Source organism: Columba livia, chromosome 3, assembly GCF_036013475.1.
Source record: "Columba livia isolate bColLiv1 breed racing homer chromosome 3, bColLiv1.pat.W.v2, whole genome shotgun sequence".
Classification (NCBI taxonomy): domain Eukaryota; kingdom Metazoa; phylum Chordata; class Aves; order Columbiformes; family Columbidae; genus Columba; species Columba livia.
In genome coordinates this window covers 26,022,054-26,039,745 of record NC_088604.1, presented here as the reverse complement: position 1 = coordinate 26,039,745, position 17,692 = coordinate 26,022,054, and the positions used below count along the sequence as shown (strand labels likewise).

Sequence of the window (17,692 nt, the reverse complement as noted above, 5' to 3'; positions counted from 1 at the left end):
TTGGTATAAAGCACAGGTATGCTACAAAATTCTACCAAAAATCCCTCTTTATCTTTACAAATACAACATATCTCTATCTGATTTTTGGACTAGGTTCTTAAAATGGATGCTGCTAAGAAGAGTTTTCACATTTTTGCCTGGTGTGAACATGGCCTAACTAGTTATAGAAACAGGAAACTGCAAATGGAACGATACCTAAGTCCAGCCAAGGCAGTGCTCAGCGCTTTGCAAATAAACTCTGACAACATCCTTGGAACTTCTTCAGTGCTATCTATGGTACAGTAAATCTAGAAGTATTTATGAAGCATTTACTTCAGGTCAGTGCAGCTCATGGTTTGTATTCTAATCTCTGGTAAATATTAGGGCAGTACAGAACATCTTGTGAAAAATGTAAATGTTAGTCTTCTTATCTTTCTTAGAGGATAAAAATACATATTTCATGTGTAAAAGTAATAGTCTGTAATACATGATTCAGACAGACATAAAAATATGGATTTTCAGGAAAACACCAATAAAATAGAATCTTGGGCCTTTAAAGTATTTTAATACATAATAACCTTAAAGAAAAATATCATAAAATGAAGTATGCAATTTATTAATTTACATAAACTTTATGACTTTATTTGAAGGCTACATTAAGGGAAAGCAAAAAGAAGCCTAGTTTTACAAACATGCATTGTTCCTAAATACATAATAATGGAAATTTTTTTATAAGTAATATATGAAAAATTATATAATTCTATCAAATATTCTTGTTTTGACACATGAAAAAGATAAAAATCTTTCGAAAGAGAAAAACATTTGTAGAGAAAGTTCTGCTGAGAGCACACCTATTTATACCTGACTGTTCATTTGAAAAAGTAGTATTTGTAATCACTTTTTGAATAATAGTCCCTTCTCAGTAGCTTGAGGAGGAATGAGCAGTGAATGTTCATGCATGGCAAAACAGGAAGCCTTACCCTGAGCCTCTGAACTTGACAGCCTTGTTTCTCCGTCATTTTCAGAAAGTGACTGAAGTTTGATTCATCAAGTAGGAGATACACTGCAATCCCTCTAGTAGATGCCTCCACAATTTCTCTAAAAATATCCACGTCTGTAAACATATCCATAACAATGGCAATGACCTGAATAAAACAGAAAATACACAAATTATTGCACTGTATAAACGTATATATAAAACTCTTCACTAAAGCTTGCACTGGGCAGCTAACAGTCTAAAATTTTTTACACATCAAAATGTGCTAATATTTTCCATGTGGTACCATTTAACCTGGAAGGCTTTCCAAGATCACTGGATCACTTGCCACAAGTACCAAAGTTGTGTCCTGGGTGTGTGTGGTGATTTGGTGTACTAGGCAAAGAAAATCCACTGGAAGAGAAGGGAAGGGCAAACCGATATGAATACAGTAGAAAAAGTTAAACCACCATAGTATAACCGCAGTGTGCATTAAAAAAAAATAAAAACAAACAGATAACATTTTTGTACAAGAAGCTTGTTCATCTTCCATCTTCTCTAAAGCTAATGGCTCAAGAGCTTGAGGGAGTCAATAAGCAGACACTGAAGAGCTGGAGGAGTTGAGGACTTCAAGACCTCTTCTGATGCAGCAATCTCACTGGGGTGAAACAGCTTCCGCTGGTGAGAGCTTGGTTCAAGAGGATTACAATGCTGAGCACCAGCTACTGATGTCCTTCAACCTATGAGGATAAAGTAAGTATTTCTGATTGGGAAATGCAATGTCCTGCTAATGGTATTTTTGAAATTATATGCTCATTATCATTAGCAATTTGGGAAGAACTAGTATTGAAGTGTTAGAGGAAATAACAGAGGGAGAACAGATACAGGTTTAACTTTTGAAGACAATATTCTTATCCACTAGAGTCTCCATGAAAGTTCCAGTGAGATGTCTCAGGTGCAAGATTAAAACAGGTATCAGAGCAGGCTCGACAGTGAGCATGCTTTACCATTTTCACTAATCTAAATGATTTGTGCCTCAGCTTTAATAGTGTAATTGTTCAGTTATAATCACTCATCTTATAGTGGAATTGAAACATTTACCTCACTCACAAAAACTGGTAAATGCTGTTGCACACACACAGGTAGAAGTCTCCAGTCAGTCATCTGAATCACCTTTTTGAATCCTACCTGCTTAGAACTAAAAGACTCACTTATGCCAAACATGTATTTAAACCACTAGAAATATTAATGAGACCTGAACTACAAAAAATAGAAGTAAAATAACCATGTCATTAGGAAAGCTAAAAAGATAGCTCCTGAAGTAGTAAAAATGAATGGACTTCGCCTTACCATAACATGTCATCTGGCAATAAAAAGACTCTTTACAAATCCACCAGAGGGGAACTGAATAGTATAAAATAATTCAATTCTTTCAAAAGTCCTTGGTAATATGTCCATGCACTACCTCATTCATTTCATTGACTTTTTGAAAATAAAATCTAGAAGTGATTTTTAACAGCACAAATTTTATCCCTTTATCTAATTTTTAAATGAAAGACTGAAAACCACAAAAGTTTCTATTGACTCTATGGAACTCACCACTTTCAGACCACACCTTCTGCTTGGTCTTGTTTCTGAGATACACAAGGTTAACTGAACACAGCAACCCTATTCATTCATCTGCCTTGTTTCACTTACGTCTGAGCAGAAATCTGCCAGCACAGATCCAGTGTGTTAGGTACAAAGACCAAAGAATAAAGTCTCTTCTCAAATAGTTCTGTTTCATTACCTGTGTCCCCCTCCCTCCAAACTCTCTAATTTCTCCTTAACCTTTCCTTTTCTTCAGATCTTTTAGAAATAGATACTCATTACATTAAAGGATCTATTTAAATGTAAGAGAGAAATCCTGGATGGATTGATTAGCATACAGTGACATGAATACATTGAAATATTCAACATCACCAGTACAGCCTTCAAAAATCATTCTAACATCTTCCTATGGCACATACCCGAGACGCTGATCTATTTGCAGCATCTGCAGTTGCAAAGACTAATATATTGGAAACATACAGAAAATAAAAAAACAAGAATAAGTAATAAAAACTAAAACCCAAAACTGACTAGAATGGCCATGTCTATCTCTATGAAGGATGGAGAAGCAGAGAAATAAACACACGAGCAAGCAGGCCAGTAAGATGGTGGCACGGGAGGGATGCATGTACACTGCTATGCAGATATATCGTAACTTGGGAATAAACAGGGAAACCCTCTTTGTCTTCACTAGTAGAACTGTTCTTAAACTGTTTAGCTCGTTAATTTTGCAGTTAATTCTGCAAAGCATCAAAGTAGACTTGCAAGAAAAAGTAGCCTTGAAACAGGGATTATATTTTGAAACCTAAAGCTCGTGCTGGCTGAAAAATCCTTATCAGATTTGAGCGCACGTATGCAAAGCCACAGTCGTGATCTCACAACCAGCTGGACATCCACTTTTGCATTCCCTGGAAGCCAAAGATTACTCTAGTTGTATGCCCTCATTAGCCTGCACATTCACTCTTAGCACCACTCAATTAATTTAGTCAACACAAACATCATTAGGCTCAATTGCTGGAAGAAGAATAGTGACAAATGTGAACAATGCATATGATACACATTGATAAGCAAAAGGTCGTTTACAGTGATAAGGTCATTTCTGTATACTGATTTCTACAAATCAGACTAGTTGTTTAATCATAAACTACAACTTTTGATGTGGAAAGAGTAAATTCTATATATGCCATAGAATATTCTGCCTTCTAAATGTACTGAACTTTTTTGTTGGGGGGGGTCCGGGAGTGGCTCATTACTCCATAAATTTGTCTGCTTTGCAGCAGAAGAGAGTATTGAGCTTGGGGAAGGAAAAAGCCCATGCAGTATTCAGGGTCCCAGGTTTTCATTAATTAAGGAGACCAAGACTAGGCAGTTGCTTCAAAAGAGGTATTGTATAGTGTGTATCTACAACTAATTAAAGCTGTAATAACAGCTGCAGGATTAGTGACTTCTTGCATCACTTTGGAAGGAAAGATTTCACTACTGTGTTTTTAAATTTGTTTTTGCAATTGCAGAGCTAATTTCCACCCTAACACTTGTAAGAAGCAGCTACACTAACAGTGGAATCCAACAAGGCAGAAGAAACTGAATTCAAATTGCACAAGATAGGTCAGAAAATTGCCTGTTTCTTGTGGGCACGACAACGCTATCCTGTGTCAAGAAAATCCTCCAAAGCAGAGCACTCCAGTGTCATACAGTAGACTTTGTCATAAACTGCCATTTTTTTTCCAAAGCATTTGTTTTCCATCATGTAGAGGACTTGTCAAAATCAAGCACCAATGCTTTTGTAAGAAATACGAAGGCCATTCAGCCATGCAGAATGGGTGCAGTAGTTTTCTGCTGAAAGCACCAGAATTCTGGGATACATTTCCAGTCCTTGAGAAACTGAGTACCACTGTGATCAAAAATGACCCTGAGACAAGAATAATTAGGCATTTTACACTTTCAGGGAGGAGAAAATAGTTGGCGGAGATAATGCTGGTATTATGCATAGAAAGAGTGGTGCATTTTTGAAATTTGCCATTTGATATTGGAATACATTCTTAAATAAGCATGTTATACGTAATTTTAATGTGCTTTTCTAGCTTTATGTTTTTTTGCTACTGACTTATTACTTGTTATTTATTTTATATTTATTGTAGACTATGGAAATTATGTTGGACAAAAAGAAAATGCAAGTGATTTTCTTATTCTAGTTCAAAATGGGTCATAAAGCAGCAGAGACAACTCGCAACATTACCAATGCACTTGGCCCAGAACTGCTAACGAACATACAGTGCAGTGGTGGTACAAAAAGTTTTTCAAAGGAGACAAGAGCCTTGAAGATGAGGAGCGTAGTGGCTGGCCATCAGAACTTGACAATGACCAACTGAGAGCAATCATGGAAGCTGATCCTCTTACAACTACATGAGAAGTTGACGAAGAACTCAACATTGACCACTCTACGGTCCTTTCACACTGGAAGCCAATTGGAAAGATGAAAAAGCTCGGTAAGTGAGTGCCTCATGAGCTGACCCAAAATAAAAAAATCGCCATTTTGAAGTGTCATCTTCTCTTATTCTATGGAACAACAACGAACCATTTCTCAATTGGATTGTGACATGAGACAAAAAGTGGATTTCATACAACAGCCAAGGATAACCAGCTCAGTGGTTAGACTGAGAAGAATCTCCAAAGCGCTTCCCAAAGCCAAATTTGCACCAAAAAAAGGTCATGGTCACTGTTTGGTGGTCATCTGCTGGTCTGATCCACTAAAGCCTTCTGGTGAAACCGTCACATCTGAGAAGTCTGCTCAGCAAATCAATGAGATGCACTGAAAACTGCAACACCTGCAGCCGGCATCGATCAACAGAAAGGGCCCAATTCTTCTCCAGGGCAACACCCGACCACATGTTGAACAAATTGGGCTACAAAGTTTTGCCTCATCTGCCACATTCACCTGACCTCTCACCAACCGACTACCACTTCTTCAAGCATCTTGACAAGTTTTTGCAGGGAAAATACTTCCATAACTAGCAGGATGCAGAAAATGCTTTCCAAGAGTTTGTCAAATCCCAAAGCACAGATTTTTACGCTACAGGAACAAACAAAAGTGTTTCTCATTGATAAAAATGATTTTAACAGTTCCTATTTTGATTAATAGATCGATGTGTTTGAGCCTTGTTATAACAATAATTTAAAATTCATGGTCCAAAGCCGCAGTTACTTTTGCAACAACCTAATAGGAAAGTACATAAGTGATCAAGTAAAAGTGAAGACAGTACAGAAAACAATTGCTATACTAGTCTTCTTCCCCCCAAATTAAATTTAAATAATTTGAGATTGTTACTACTAATCTTCTAATCTTACATGCCAATTCTTTTTTTGAAGTGGCGAATGCTTTTAAAGGTCAAAATTTGGTTTCAGTGTAATCTTTACTGAAGAAGAAAATCTGCTGAAGTCAATGAGCACAAAATTACTCATAATAAAGCTGATAGTTTTATCAATTTAAATGAAGGCACTAGTAGAGCCATATTCTTTTATTCTTACTACTATCTTGACTCTAAGACTATGGTTTGCCATAGAAAAGTAAAGATTCACACATTACTTTAACATTTTAGAAACATTTAAGTATAGGCAGAAAAGTATAATTTTGTTGAGTAGCACTATTTTTATGCAAATGTTTTAAAACACGTATTTTCCCAGTAAGCTGATGTATTTTATTTAATTTGCACAATATCAGGTAAAGTAACATTTTAGAACTCATTATCTCTACACTATCAGATCATTTTAATACAAAGTCCTTTTCATTCTTTAAAAGTTTTTAATGAACTCCAAGTTCAGGAAATGACTCACTCCTGCATAAAATACCAGTGACAAGATTCATTAAAGACAGACACATATTTTGAAGGTTAAAATGAACAACTATAGCTGAAATTTCCTGCAAAATTATGCAGATTCTTGGAAAACAGGAGTTTAAGTACCCAGTAATATGACACTGCACTGGATGTTATGAAACTGTAAAAGGAGGCTGATATTCAATTCTGTTTATCGATCTTGTTATAGGGCCAGGCATTGTTCAAGGAGTCACTAGTTTGAGCCCATTCTCATGCATTATATTTGCTTAAATGGTTCTCACCTTCAGAAACTAACTTTGTTCAGAGGCTTACATGGAAAGAAGTTGCCAGTCCCAACAGCACAAATACATCTGTCACTACACATCTGAGCATGTCCAGGGGAGGGCCACCAACGTGTTCAAGGCTGGAGCACTTGCCCTGTGAAAAGTACATGAAGGAGCTGGGTTTGTTCAGTCCGGAGCAAAGGTGGCTTCAGGGAATTTTACAGCAGTCACCAGTGCATTAGAGGGAAGTTCTCAAGGAGATGAAGCCAGGTTCTTCACAGTGGTGGCAGGCCAAGAGACAATGGTCAAACTGAAACAAGAGCCGTTCTGACTGGATATAGGGAAGAACTCCCATTCCCACAAGGACAGCCCAGCAGTAGAGCAGGTTGCCCAGAGAGGTAGCGCAGTCACAATCCTTGGAGGTTTTCAAGACCCAACTGGATGAAGCCCTGAGCAACCTGGTCAGATCCTATCTCCAGCCCTGCTTTAAACAGGAGGTTGGACTGGAGACCTGAGGTCCCTTACAACTGACCGAGTCTGCAGTTCAATGATTCAGAGATCCCCACTCCCATCATTGTCAAAATTCGAGCATATTTTGCCATGTTTAGTAGTAATTATAAACTTTGCTGTGAGGCTTAAATAAAACAGACATGGACTATAAATAAATAATACTGAGAAGTAAAGGATTTCCTCTGGTTTACTTCTCTCATTTTGGGAAGAAAAAACAATGGATTAATCTTCATCGGTCAATTTTAGGACATAAAAATCAAGCCTTTTAATGGGTGTATACTGAAATTAAGGCATAGATGTAATTAAAGGCCTTCACTGCTAGGGCTCTGTAAGTCTATATTGTGAACTACTGACAGTTTCATTATCCCAGTATCTTCACTCCTTTCACAAGCACTAATTATAATCCTTTAAAGGATATCTTGCAGAGTGTGTCATTTAACACCTCCTTTGCTATAAACATTCAAAAAAAGGAATCCGCTAATGCAACTGCTTCCTTAGGTCAAGCTTTACTAAAGAGGTTATATCAATAACCTAGTAGGGAATAATGCTACAGACCTACCCTACATTGCAAGAGAATTGATTTCTTGTAACCTAGTTGAGGTTTTGGGCATACTATGAAAAAATCCATATTGCTGTGCAGTGCTTTTGAACACCAGCACCCTTCTTCATCTCAAGACTGAAGAACCACATTTCAGACAGAATTGTTAACTCTATTTTGCATTGACCTTTTCCCTGGTATTCCAGTCAAGTTCCTTTTCACAGATATCTGTTTTGGAGAGAATCTCCTTGTGGCACAGGCTGGGTGCTATCTGAATCTGGCTTTTCTCAGAGAGCTGGCAGGTCATGACGCTTGCAGCACTGCAGAAGGAAGGCAGGGTATTGCATTCGTTGCTGTTTGCAACAGGTAGCAAATTCACCAAGGGGGTTTCAGGAACCATAAGAGAGACAAATTTTGTGATCCATACAGATAGCCTTCCCACTGGTAAGCTATATAACATGACCCACAAATTATTGTAGGGTTTTTTAATTATGTTATGCTATTGTTTATGATTGAGGGTCGGATTCAGTTTATGATTGCAGCAATTCGTATTAGCGGCATCCTAATAACTCAGCTGATATCTACACTTTACAGCACTGTTGCTAACATCAGGGTGCTCTTAAGATGATAGTTCATTAGTTTTGTATTAATTTTCAAAATTAAACACAGCCCTGAAATGCTTTGCACAACACATTCTTCCATTGCAAAACATACTTTGAAACCATTGTGAGTTGCACCTGAATATCTCAGGCAACCTTCGGGCTGACCAAATTGCTAAGCTCCCCCGTAGCAAGTATAACACATCCCAAGTCATGAGATTAAGTGCCAAGGAGAGGTATAATGGGGGAGTCCTCCTCTATAAACAGTCTAGATACAATAATACAAATAGTAATCAAACATCTGAGTATGATCCATTCTTGTACAAGTACTGTAGCAATGTAATGGAACAAATACTCACATGATTTACACTTATGTAACCTCCATGAAGTTAATGCCACTACTTATAGCAAATTATCACCAAAATTGGCTTCCTGACATCATATTTAACTTATTTAACTTGGCTCTGCGTTCAGAGAGCAATAGACCATAACCACACAGTGTACTTCGAGATGTTCTTCCATTATTGCATTCTTTAAAAGCAATTTAATTAACTGCAGGGTGAAGTCTGGCACTTTACCATAATGGGCAACACCACCACCTCAGAGGAAGCTGTTCTAGCCCTCACTATCCTCTTTTCCTCCTGCTGCTTGAAAAGCATGTTTGTGACATCAATTCTGAAAACACACAAAATGTACAACTCAGAACAGAATATGTCTCCTGTTCTGATCACCAAGCCTCAGTTCATCATGTCACATACTACCTACACAAAGTATTTTAAGGTGAAAACTAAGTTTAAACGGAATAAAAATTAACTTCAACATGTACATCGTCAGTCTTCAAAAACCACAACAGTTTCTCTCTGTAACAGGATGTTAGATATGCTCAACATCAATGAAAATTCATAAAGAAGAGTCACTATCCAGAAAACAAAGGGTAAACTACTCTTGTAGAAATCTCCTGCAAAACAATATGGAAAACCAAAGCAAAATATTCTCAGAGATTATGAATGCAAACAACCACATAAATCACTATTTAAATAGTTTAACTGTGTTTAACTGTGTAGCCCACATGGTGAAAACTCATCTCTTCTGCCCAAAACACATAAGAAAGATGTGTGGTCAGGGAACTTTCTAGCTCTCAGTAAGGGGGAAAAATGTTCTGATTCTGGCAGCAAAGAATGATATAGCAGTGAAAACAGCAGCTCTGAAGAAGGGTGGGATTTAACTTTGAAATAAATACACTGGGAAAATTCATTTTTTGCAATGTACCATCTTCTACTTACTACCTGACAGTTTTGCCTTTTGCCCAATGTGGCAACTTCTGTGCAGCTTACCGTGTCTCTAAAAAAGTGGATCAGAAGCTCAGGATTAGCTCTTCCACAAATGAAGCTAAAGCCAACCCAAAAGTTCTCTGAAGTGCAGATAAGATTGTTTTCTCTGAAAAGTGAATGTACAGTAGCCTTCTGTATTATCTTTCAGAAAGCTATTGCAGACTGAGCTAGCATGTCACACGTACTGCCTTAAAATTACACCCTCAGTGTTACCTCTCCAAATTTATGCAACTGGAAATTTTACAGGTGAGTATCTTGCAAAACATATGGGAGTGAGCTACATTAATTCTATAAATGTGATCTGTATCTATGGGTTTGGTAGTTGTTATTCTGGCTGAAGGATTAGTAAGAACTCAGTTTGAGCAGACCGAATTAGAGGAGATACCACCTCGCTGTGGCTGGCTGTAGAGGCAGTAATTCCTCTGAAGCTTTGCTTCCGCACATGCAGAATTGAGTTTCAACAAGTCACAGAGATGAGAGGACAGAAGGGGATATTCTGGGGATTCTTTGTGGGGACTTTCCAATAAGCATTTAGAAACCTAACCCTTGGAAGAAAGGAAAGAGCAAAAATACTCTGCAAAGAAACAGCTGTTGCTCAGAGACTGGCACACCTCAAACAAGAAAAGATTTACCTAAATCTGCAAAGAATCATCATGACTGATTAAAACAACAAGCACTGATGAACACCTTCCTTTCTGTTTGCAATGCTCCCACTAATAACTAAACCATTTTGTCTTAAACAAGCAAGCTGTGTCCCGTCAGTGCGAACAGAAGGGAGCAGAGGTCCTACAGAGAAGCACATGAGGCAGCAGAGAAAATCCTTGGCATGATGGAGGGAGCATGTTTGGGAGCTTACTCTGCCCTTTCTTCTCTTGCCATTAATGTCATTGCTTTATTCTCAGTGCCATGTGTGCTGCAGCTGGTTGGGTGGCAGGATTTTAATATTTGTATTTAGCTCTTCAGAATTCAGTTGCTATTTTGGGAAGCTGCCAAGCTTTTCCTGAGGAAAGCAAACAGAAAAGAAATGCCAGGTTTTTGTCAGCTTACAACTCAGCTATACCAGAGTGGAAATTCATGACAAAAATAAAAGGTACTTCTCTAGCCTCTGGCTTTCTCTATGATGAATTTCAAAGGCTCGCTGCTTCAGAAATTATTTTTTATTTAAAAGATTACTAACAGCTTTAATATGTGGGTTCTCACCAGATCCCTTAATATTTAAGGAATGTTCAGGCTACTTGAATTAATACTGTAATGTTGGACTTTTAATTTGAAATTTGTTTGTAAGTAGAAGTACTTGTTTATTCATGTGTGCATTACTTATGATTGCTCCAAAACAAACAATGCGCAACCATGTGATAAGCCTCAATTATATTCTTAAAAAGTGCCAATAGCAATTAGAACTAAGCTCTTCATAAATTTTGCTTTTTGATTTGCCGTGCAGGACTGAAAACATCATAGGACAGGCTCAGAGACCAGCTTCAGTTTGAGGACTTCTGCCAAACAATTGCAGTACTAGTAAGAGCAGCAGACGCTCCTAGCTGGCTTCTACCTGGCCAAGGGAAGTATGAGTTGACTACTGTGTGGTGAAGAACTTTTTCAAAACTTGAAAGTAAAAATGGCTGTCTTGCCTTGCCATACATAACTAGGAACATGGGAAAAAGCCATCGTAACCTCTGGGGTGCGACGGGGTGGGAAATGCAAAGGGACATAAACATTTTTTAAATGTAATAATATTGTCCACTCAAATTGCTCCTTACAAATTGCTTACAAATATTCTTCATACCAAGGTAAACTAGACAGGATGCCAACACTTCTGAAGGGTCTTTCTGAGATTTCCTTCAAGAAATATTAAAATAATTTGCTTCTTATCTAAGAGTCAAAGTAAATGTCCGAGATTTCAGCTGATCTGGATAAAAATTCTTGAAAATATGTTGGGTTTTTTTGCCACCTTTAAGAGTATATTTTGGTGGGGTTTCTCAGACTGGGAATGGATGAATTTCGAGTCAGTCTGCTTTCTCACTGCTCCACTCAGTTTCCTCAAGAATCCTGTATAAACACATTGTCAACACTGAAACTCACTTCCTGAGAATTTACATATTTTAAACCACTAGGCAATGTATAGAAAACCACAACATTAGCGAACATTTACAGGCTGTGGAGTTTAAACTATAAAATGAAGCAACATTTATTTAAAGGAGACAACTTTGTTGGCATCTGTTAATTAGACATTTGGAAACAATGAAAGATTCTCTTAGTCAAAGGAATATTTAGAAGAATAAGAGATTATTCAGACCCACTTTTATAGAGTGGGAAGAAAAATTTTTGTTTTTGAGTTTGATTATACAGGAGCTGTGCACCGTTTGTCATCTATGAGACCTGAATAGTAAACACGTTTCTGAAATGAAATTAAATGGGAAGAGTCAAATATATATAATATTAATACTTTACAAATAAATGACATATTTAAAATATCCTGCACTGAGTTCAATGCTTCTGCTAGAACATATATATTTCAGACAAAAAAAAAAATCCAATAAAACATAACAGTATCGTTCAATCGTATAATACTGCTTGAAATCCCTTGTCGTCACTTACAGGAATGAGTATGTACTACCAAGTACATTGCACATGTAAGAAAATAATCAAAAAAGAAAGGCAGGGACATAAGACAGAGGAGACCCTGGAAATAATGGAGGTACATGAAAATCAGTGTTTCAAAACCTCCTCTACTTCATGGTACAGCAAAGGCAATACTAAAATGGGGAGGGCACTCCTCAACAGAGGCTCCTGTTGGTTTTTCGAAATAAGTGGGATAATCTTGTATTTGCAATAGGCCATTGCAACAGAGTAGTATTTTTTACAAGACTGCCATTAGCAGACCTGAATAGTTTACACCTAAGACAGCGACAGAATTCCCTGCTGTGATGGTGGTCATTTTTAATTAAACTTTTGAGTATCAGGGAAATCAAATTTATGTCTAATATTAAAAAACCAGCTTGATGACCAAGCTGGCTGCTCAGCCTGCCTTCTGAAAGGAAAACCAACACAAAAATCACTGAAAAAAGGCTAATTATATATTTAGGGAAGGGCAAGTGGTAAAAAAAATATATATTTTCAAATATTGCTTACTTCATCCTTTTTCAAGATTACAGCTTTTATATTCAAGTTCCTACATGTGATTAAGAGCCATTAATAGACACAGGAGGTGCAGACACTTAAGGACAGATTAATGGCCAGCTGTTTATACCAGTTGTCCTGTGAAAACATTTTAATCGCATATGAGTATTTCTAGTAGCTTGTAGGACTCCATCATATTAAAGATGTTCATATTATTGTCACAAAAGTGCATGCAAAATCACTATATTTTACCGATCCTTGTCCCTTCCCTCCTTTCTTCCCTTTCTCTTCCCACCTCCCTCTTTTCCTTCTCCCCCTTCACTCCCTTAATTCTTTCATTCTCCCTTCCTCTGCCTCCCGTCCTCCTTCAAGAACTTCAAACTCAGTTAAATTTGAGATTGGAAAAAAAAAATATTTTGGATACTGAATGTGGGCTTAAAATGGGTTCTTACGCATTTTATGCAAACTTTAAAAGACGTCACTTTTTATTACATATTTTATGACCGTATTGTTATGATAGTCACAATAAAGCTTTTGGTTCTTGCTACAGATGCTACATACTTCACTGCCACTAATTTCAAACCTTATAGATGTAGCTAATTTTGTTTAAGAAACTCAATTCAATATGGTCATATTCTAATATGGTCAGAGTAAATGAGAAATATACAGAATCAAGGCTGTTCAAAATTACTGGTCACAGGTCAGAGATGGGTCAGTATGAAGGAAATCCAACAATCCTCCTGTATAAATAGAAGAGGATGAACAATGAGAAGTTTCCTCAATGTTTATCACAGACAAATTCTCTGTTCACATCATATGTATCTTTAATTTTTTTTCCAGTTCAGCTACATGGCAAAATGCATTTATAAGTAAAAATACCATGCCTGGAAAAATACCTATATTTATGTTGCTAAAAAAAGTAGCAGAAATTATGTCAGATCACTATTCTGCAATATGTATTACAGACATCATGTTTGCCTGCATATACCTGTATAGTGTATAATTACATCTGGACGCCAAGTAAACAACCCAACCAGATGACTGTAATTATTTATTTTTTTAAACAAGGTGCCACTTGAGCAGGAACCTTCACTGATACTCAGAAGCGGCAGGTTACACCACCTGCTTATAGAGCAGCTACAGCTAATGGTGCAACATGTTGCTAATGACTGCATGCTGGCAGGCTGCATTTCAATTTCACCTATTTTAAAGACAGGTTGTGAAACTAATTAATTAATTATTGTCTGCAAATTATGTTGAGATCCTCAGGTGAAATCCATTACCTTGGCATGCTAGATTATTTATTACATATTAGGTGAAAAAGGAAAAAAAAATGCCGACTAGTCTGAAAGCAGCAGAATGTCCTAAAGATCAGAAAAGATTAAATCTAGTTAATATGTAATTATGTGAAGCTTTTCAGGAAGAAAACAAATTCAAATTTTTATGCACATTACCATGTGGAGCAAGATGGCTGAAAGAGTAGAAAAGCAATTAAAAAACCCTTGCTCAAATCTCCTGTGAAGCAAACTGAAATGAAGCAGATAAGTAATTCTACAATTCTTGTAGACCCCAGTGGAGTGGATAGTGAATTGGAACTAAATAAGGTAGTAAACAATGTTTAATTCCTGGATCAAGTACAACATAAAAAAAACCCACCAAAAAACAGAAAGCAAAACAAAACAGAAAAACCCACCAAAACCAAAGCCTAAAACAAACAAACAAAAAGAGAGGAATTACAAGTTAAATTATTACTAGTTGAAAGAGGTACAATTTCAGTCATTATACTACGCTTTAAAATATTGTATTTTTAAAAAAATATTTCAATTTTAAAGCCTTCTAAAAGCGTTTTAAGATAAACCTGACAGTTCTTGTTCAAAGGTGAATCTTACATATATAGTACGACATTTGGGAGAGTAGCAAGTCAATGGATATTGAAGGAAATTAATAGAAACAAGTTTAAAAAATGAAAATAAACATTTATTTCTTATTTCTTTCTGCCAAATTTTTTGCTAAACTGACGTTTTAGTCTCTACGTGAGCTGAATTTTTAATAACCAGTTTTGTCAGACAGCAACAAGCCATACAGCTTAATAATGATCTTGGTGACGCTTTATTTTTTTGCACATGCAGTTAGCATCAGCTTTCGCTGATCTCCATACAGCTCCTCAACAAGGCCACAAGTGAAGCATTAATTCATCATTTGCAATCAGATAACGCAATTATGCAAAATCACAGAAAGATTATTTGGTCTTTGTGATAAAGTCAGATCAGATAATCATAATAATTGCTATCTAGCAGCCTTTCCATTTAAATGTAAAAATTTATTAGTAATGTTTTAAAGTTTATTCAGTATATTGATAATATTTTCTTGAATCAGAGTCCTAGGCCACCCCCAGGATGCCTCTGGGGAGGAGCAGACACAGGGCCGGGCTGCAGGACAGAGTTCTGCCATCCAGACTCCATTGCCTCAGCCACAGACGGGCACTGCCATCCTGTGCTCATGCTGCTCCGCTCTTGCTTCTCATCTTCACAAGGATAATGCAAAGCCCTCATTCATGAATGAATAAAATTAACAGCTATTCAAATAAATGAGTTATCAGCATGCAAGTAACCGAACTCTTTATACTCAACTGAGCTAGTGACCAACATGGTAAGTTAATAGGGTTTTATTAATGGTTTGAAGGGAAACATGTTATCACAAGTCTTCCATTGTACAACCTCATGTATGTGAGATCATTAATTACCCTTTCTACAAAATATTCCTCCTGACATGCATCACATGGCAGTTCACACACACACAACCCATCTGGGTAATGATAATCAAGATGTAATCATGAAGCCTGCAGCACATCTGCAAGAAATGCAAAGACCCTACTAGGGCAAGGGAGTCTCTTCCAGAACATCACAGCAGGTACCCTGATTTAAGAAAGGAGGAAGAAAAGTGGCCTATAAATAATGGGGTCAGACTTTTTAGCAGGGCCTGTTACGACAGGGCAAGGGGTAATGGCTTTAAACTAAAAGACAGGAGATTCAGGCTTGACATGAGGAAGAAATTTTTTTACAATAAGGGTGGTAAAACACTGGCACAAGTTGCCCAGAGAGGTGGTAGATGCTCCATCCCTGGAGACATTCAAAGCCAGGCCGGATGGGGCTCTGAACAACCTGATCTGGTTGAAGATGTCCCTGCTTATTGCAGGGGGGTTAGACTAACTTGACTTTTGAAGGTCCCTTCCAACCCAAACTATTCTATGATTCTACGATGAAAAGAAAATGAGCCTCACAGGCACTCACTGCAGCTCTTCAGTTGCTTTGAGAGGTTCTCTGTTTGTGCCAGTGAGGCCCTTGCAGCCACAAAACATTCCCATGTTGAATAAATGTATACCTCGGGGTATATACTCTAACAAATGTGAGGAGATGAAAATTCACTAGTTTTGCTATTAAAAACAAAACCTGTCTAATCGTAAGGAACAAAAGGTAGAAACACCACTGACCAAACTACCCACGGGCTTATATTAAGCCACAGTCTGTTGGAAAATTTGCTCTTGAAAAATGTGCCAAGCATGCTAATAGCTTAATATAGTGTATGACTTGAGTTCCTTGAAATAAGGATGGAGATGAGAACTTGCAATACCTCCGTGGAGTAGAAGTGAAAATTTTATTCCAAGAACACTTTGGAAAACAACTGCCTTTAAATGCAAACTAGCACCTTTCAAATAAGCATTTGCTCTTATGAAGTACCTCTCTAATCTCAGGAAAGATCTCCCCTTGGGTAACCTGCCCAGTCCAAATTCCTGCCAGTAAAGCTCTCTGTACCAGACTGTGCATGTGTGCTCACCTAGAAACCATGTCTCCTGTAACGCAGTGGGTACATGTGCATGTAGAGGATTGCATGCATTTATATGCGCATTGACTGGAAAAGAAGTATTTACGTCCTTCCTTTAGATAAAAAAAATTCAAACCATTGACAAAAGTGTGGAAAAAACAGCATTTGTTTCAGATGTAATAACAGGATGGCTTTCATCCTTTTTTCTTGCTCGCTTAAAAATGTGTCCAGCTTTTGCTGTTCTTCAGAGTCTCTCCTTGTCATGCTGAACCTGTTCACAGATGTCGGTGCAGTTCGCACTCACTAGAGAGATGAGATGCAGCTGTCAGGAAGGAATTTTTCAGGGAGTTCGTAACTTTTGGTCAACTGTGACCAGTAGTTGCTAATTAAAAGACACTCCAGTCTCTTATAAATCATATAAAATATAATATACATTATCTTAATTGACATGGGAACAATTTTTGCAATGAAACAAGAGTCAGGTATGCAACAGATAAGACTTTCATGACATCTATGTGGGTGACAGAACATTCACTGAAATGCAACCTAAACTAGAAAGTGTACTTCGAATGAACACGAAAAAAGATGTTTTCTTGTTTCTCACAGCCGCACAGAGGAATACTGTGAGAAAAGGTAACAGCAGAACACGGGCAGATATTGGAGAAGCAAACAACTCTTTGCTTTGTATTTGCATATGACTGAAATATTTCTGCTTGAACACTCACTTGTCCCATCAACAAGAACCAACATACACATAAAAAAGTTTTAAACCATTAGAATCACCCAAGAAAGTGGACTCCAGCTTAAGCTCTTGCAACTGTGTTCACTACCCCTAATACATGAGGACTCCAAGTTACGTATGTCTTTACACATCCCTCTGAGCTAATATTCATATTTATAGAGGAGGAGCCTGTGTCCTAAGAGGAATTTGTATACAAGTCTTCTAAGTCCTAAAACAAATGCTTTTAATCACAAGACTTATAACCAGCAAAAATAAAAGGATACAAAGAATACCGTTATTTTTTTAAAGGATGTAAAAGGTCTTTGAATTTATACAAATGCATGGAACTAGAAAAGCATGTGAATCACTCCAAAGAAAGAACATTTCATCTAGTTTAAAACTTACTGAAGCCT

General features: G+C 37.3%; 1 protein-coding gene across 4 annotated transcripts in view; it reads right to left on the bottom strand.

Annotated features, from left to right (window-relative positions):
• Positions 1–17,692, bottom strand: part of FAM83B (family with sequence similarity 83 member B) — a 55,284-nt gene that overhangs the window by 16,697 nt on the left and 20,895 nt on the right. For all 4 annotated transcript variants that reach the window (XM_065056113.1, XM_065056116.1, XM_065056114.1 and 1 more), the window contains exon 3: positions 960–1,124. In XM_065056113.1, coding sequence (XP_064912185.1) covers positions 960–1,124 — 165 coding nt within the window. The remainder of the gene's footprint in view (positions 1–959; positions 1,125–17,692) is intronic.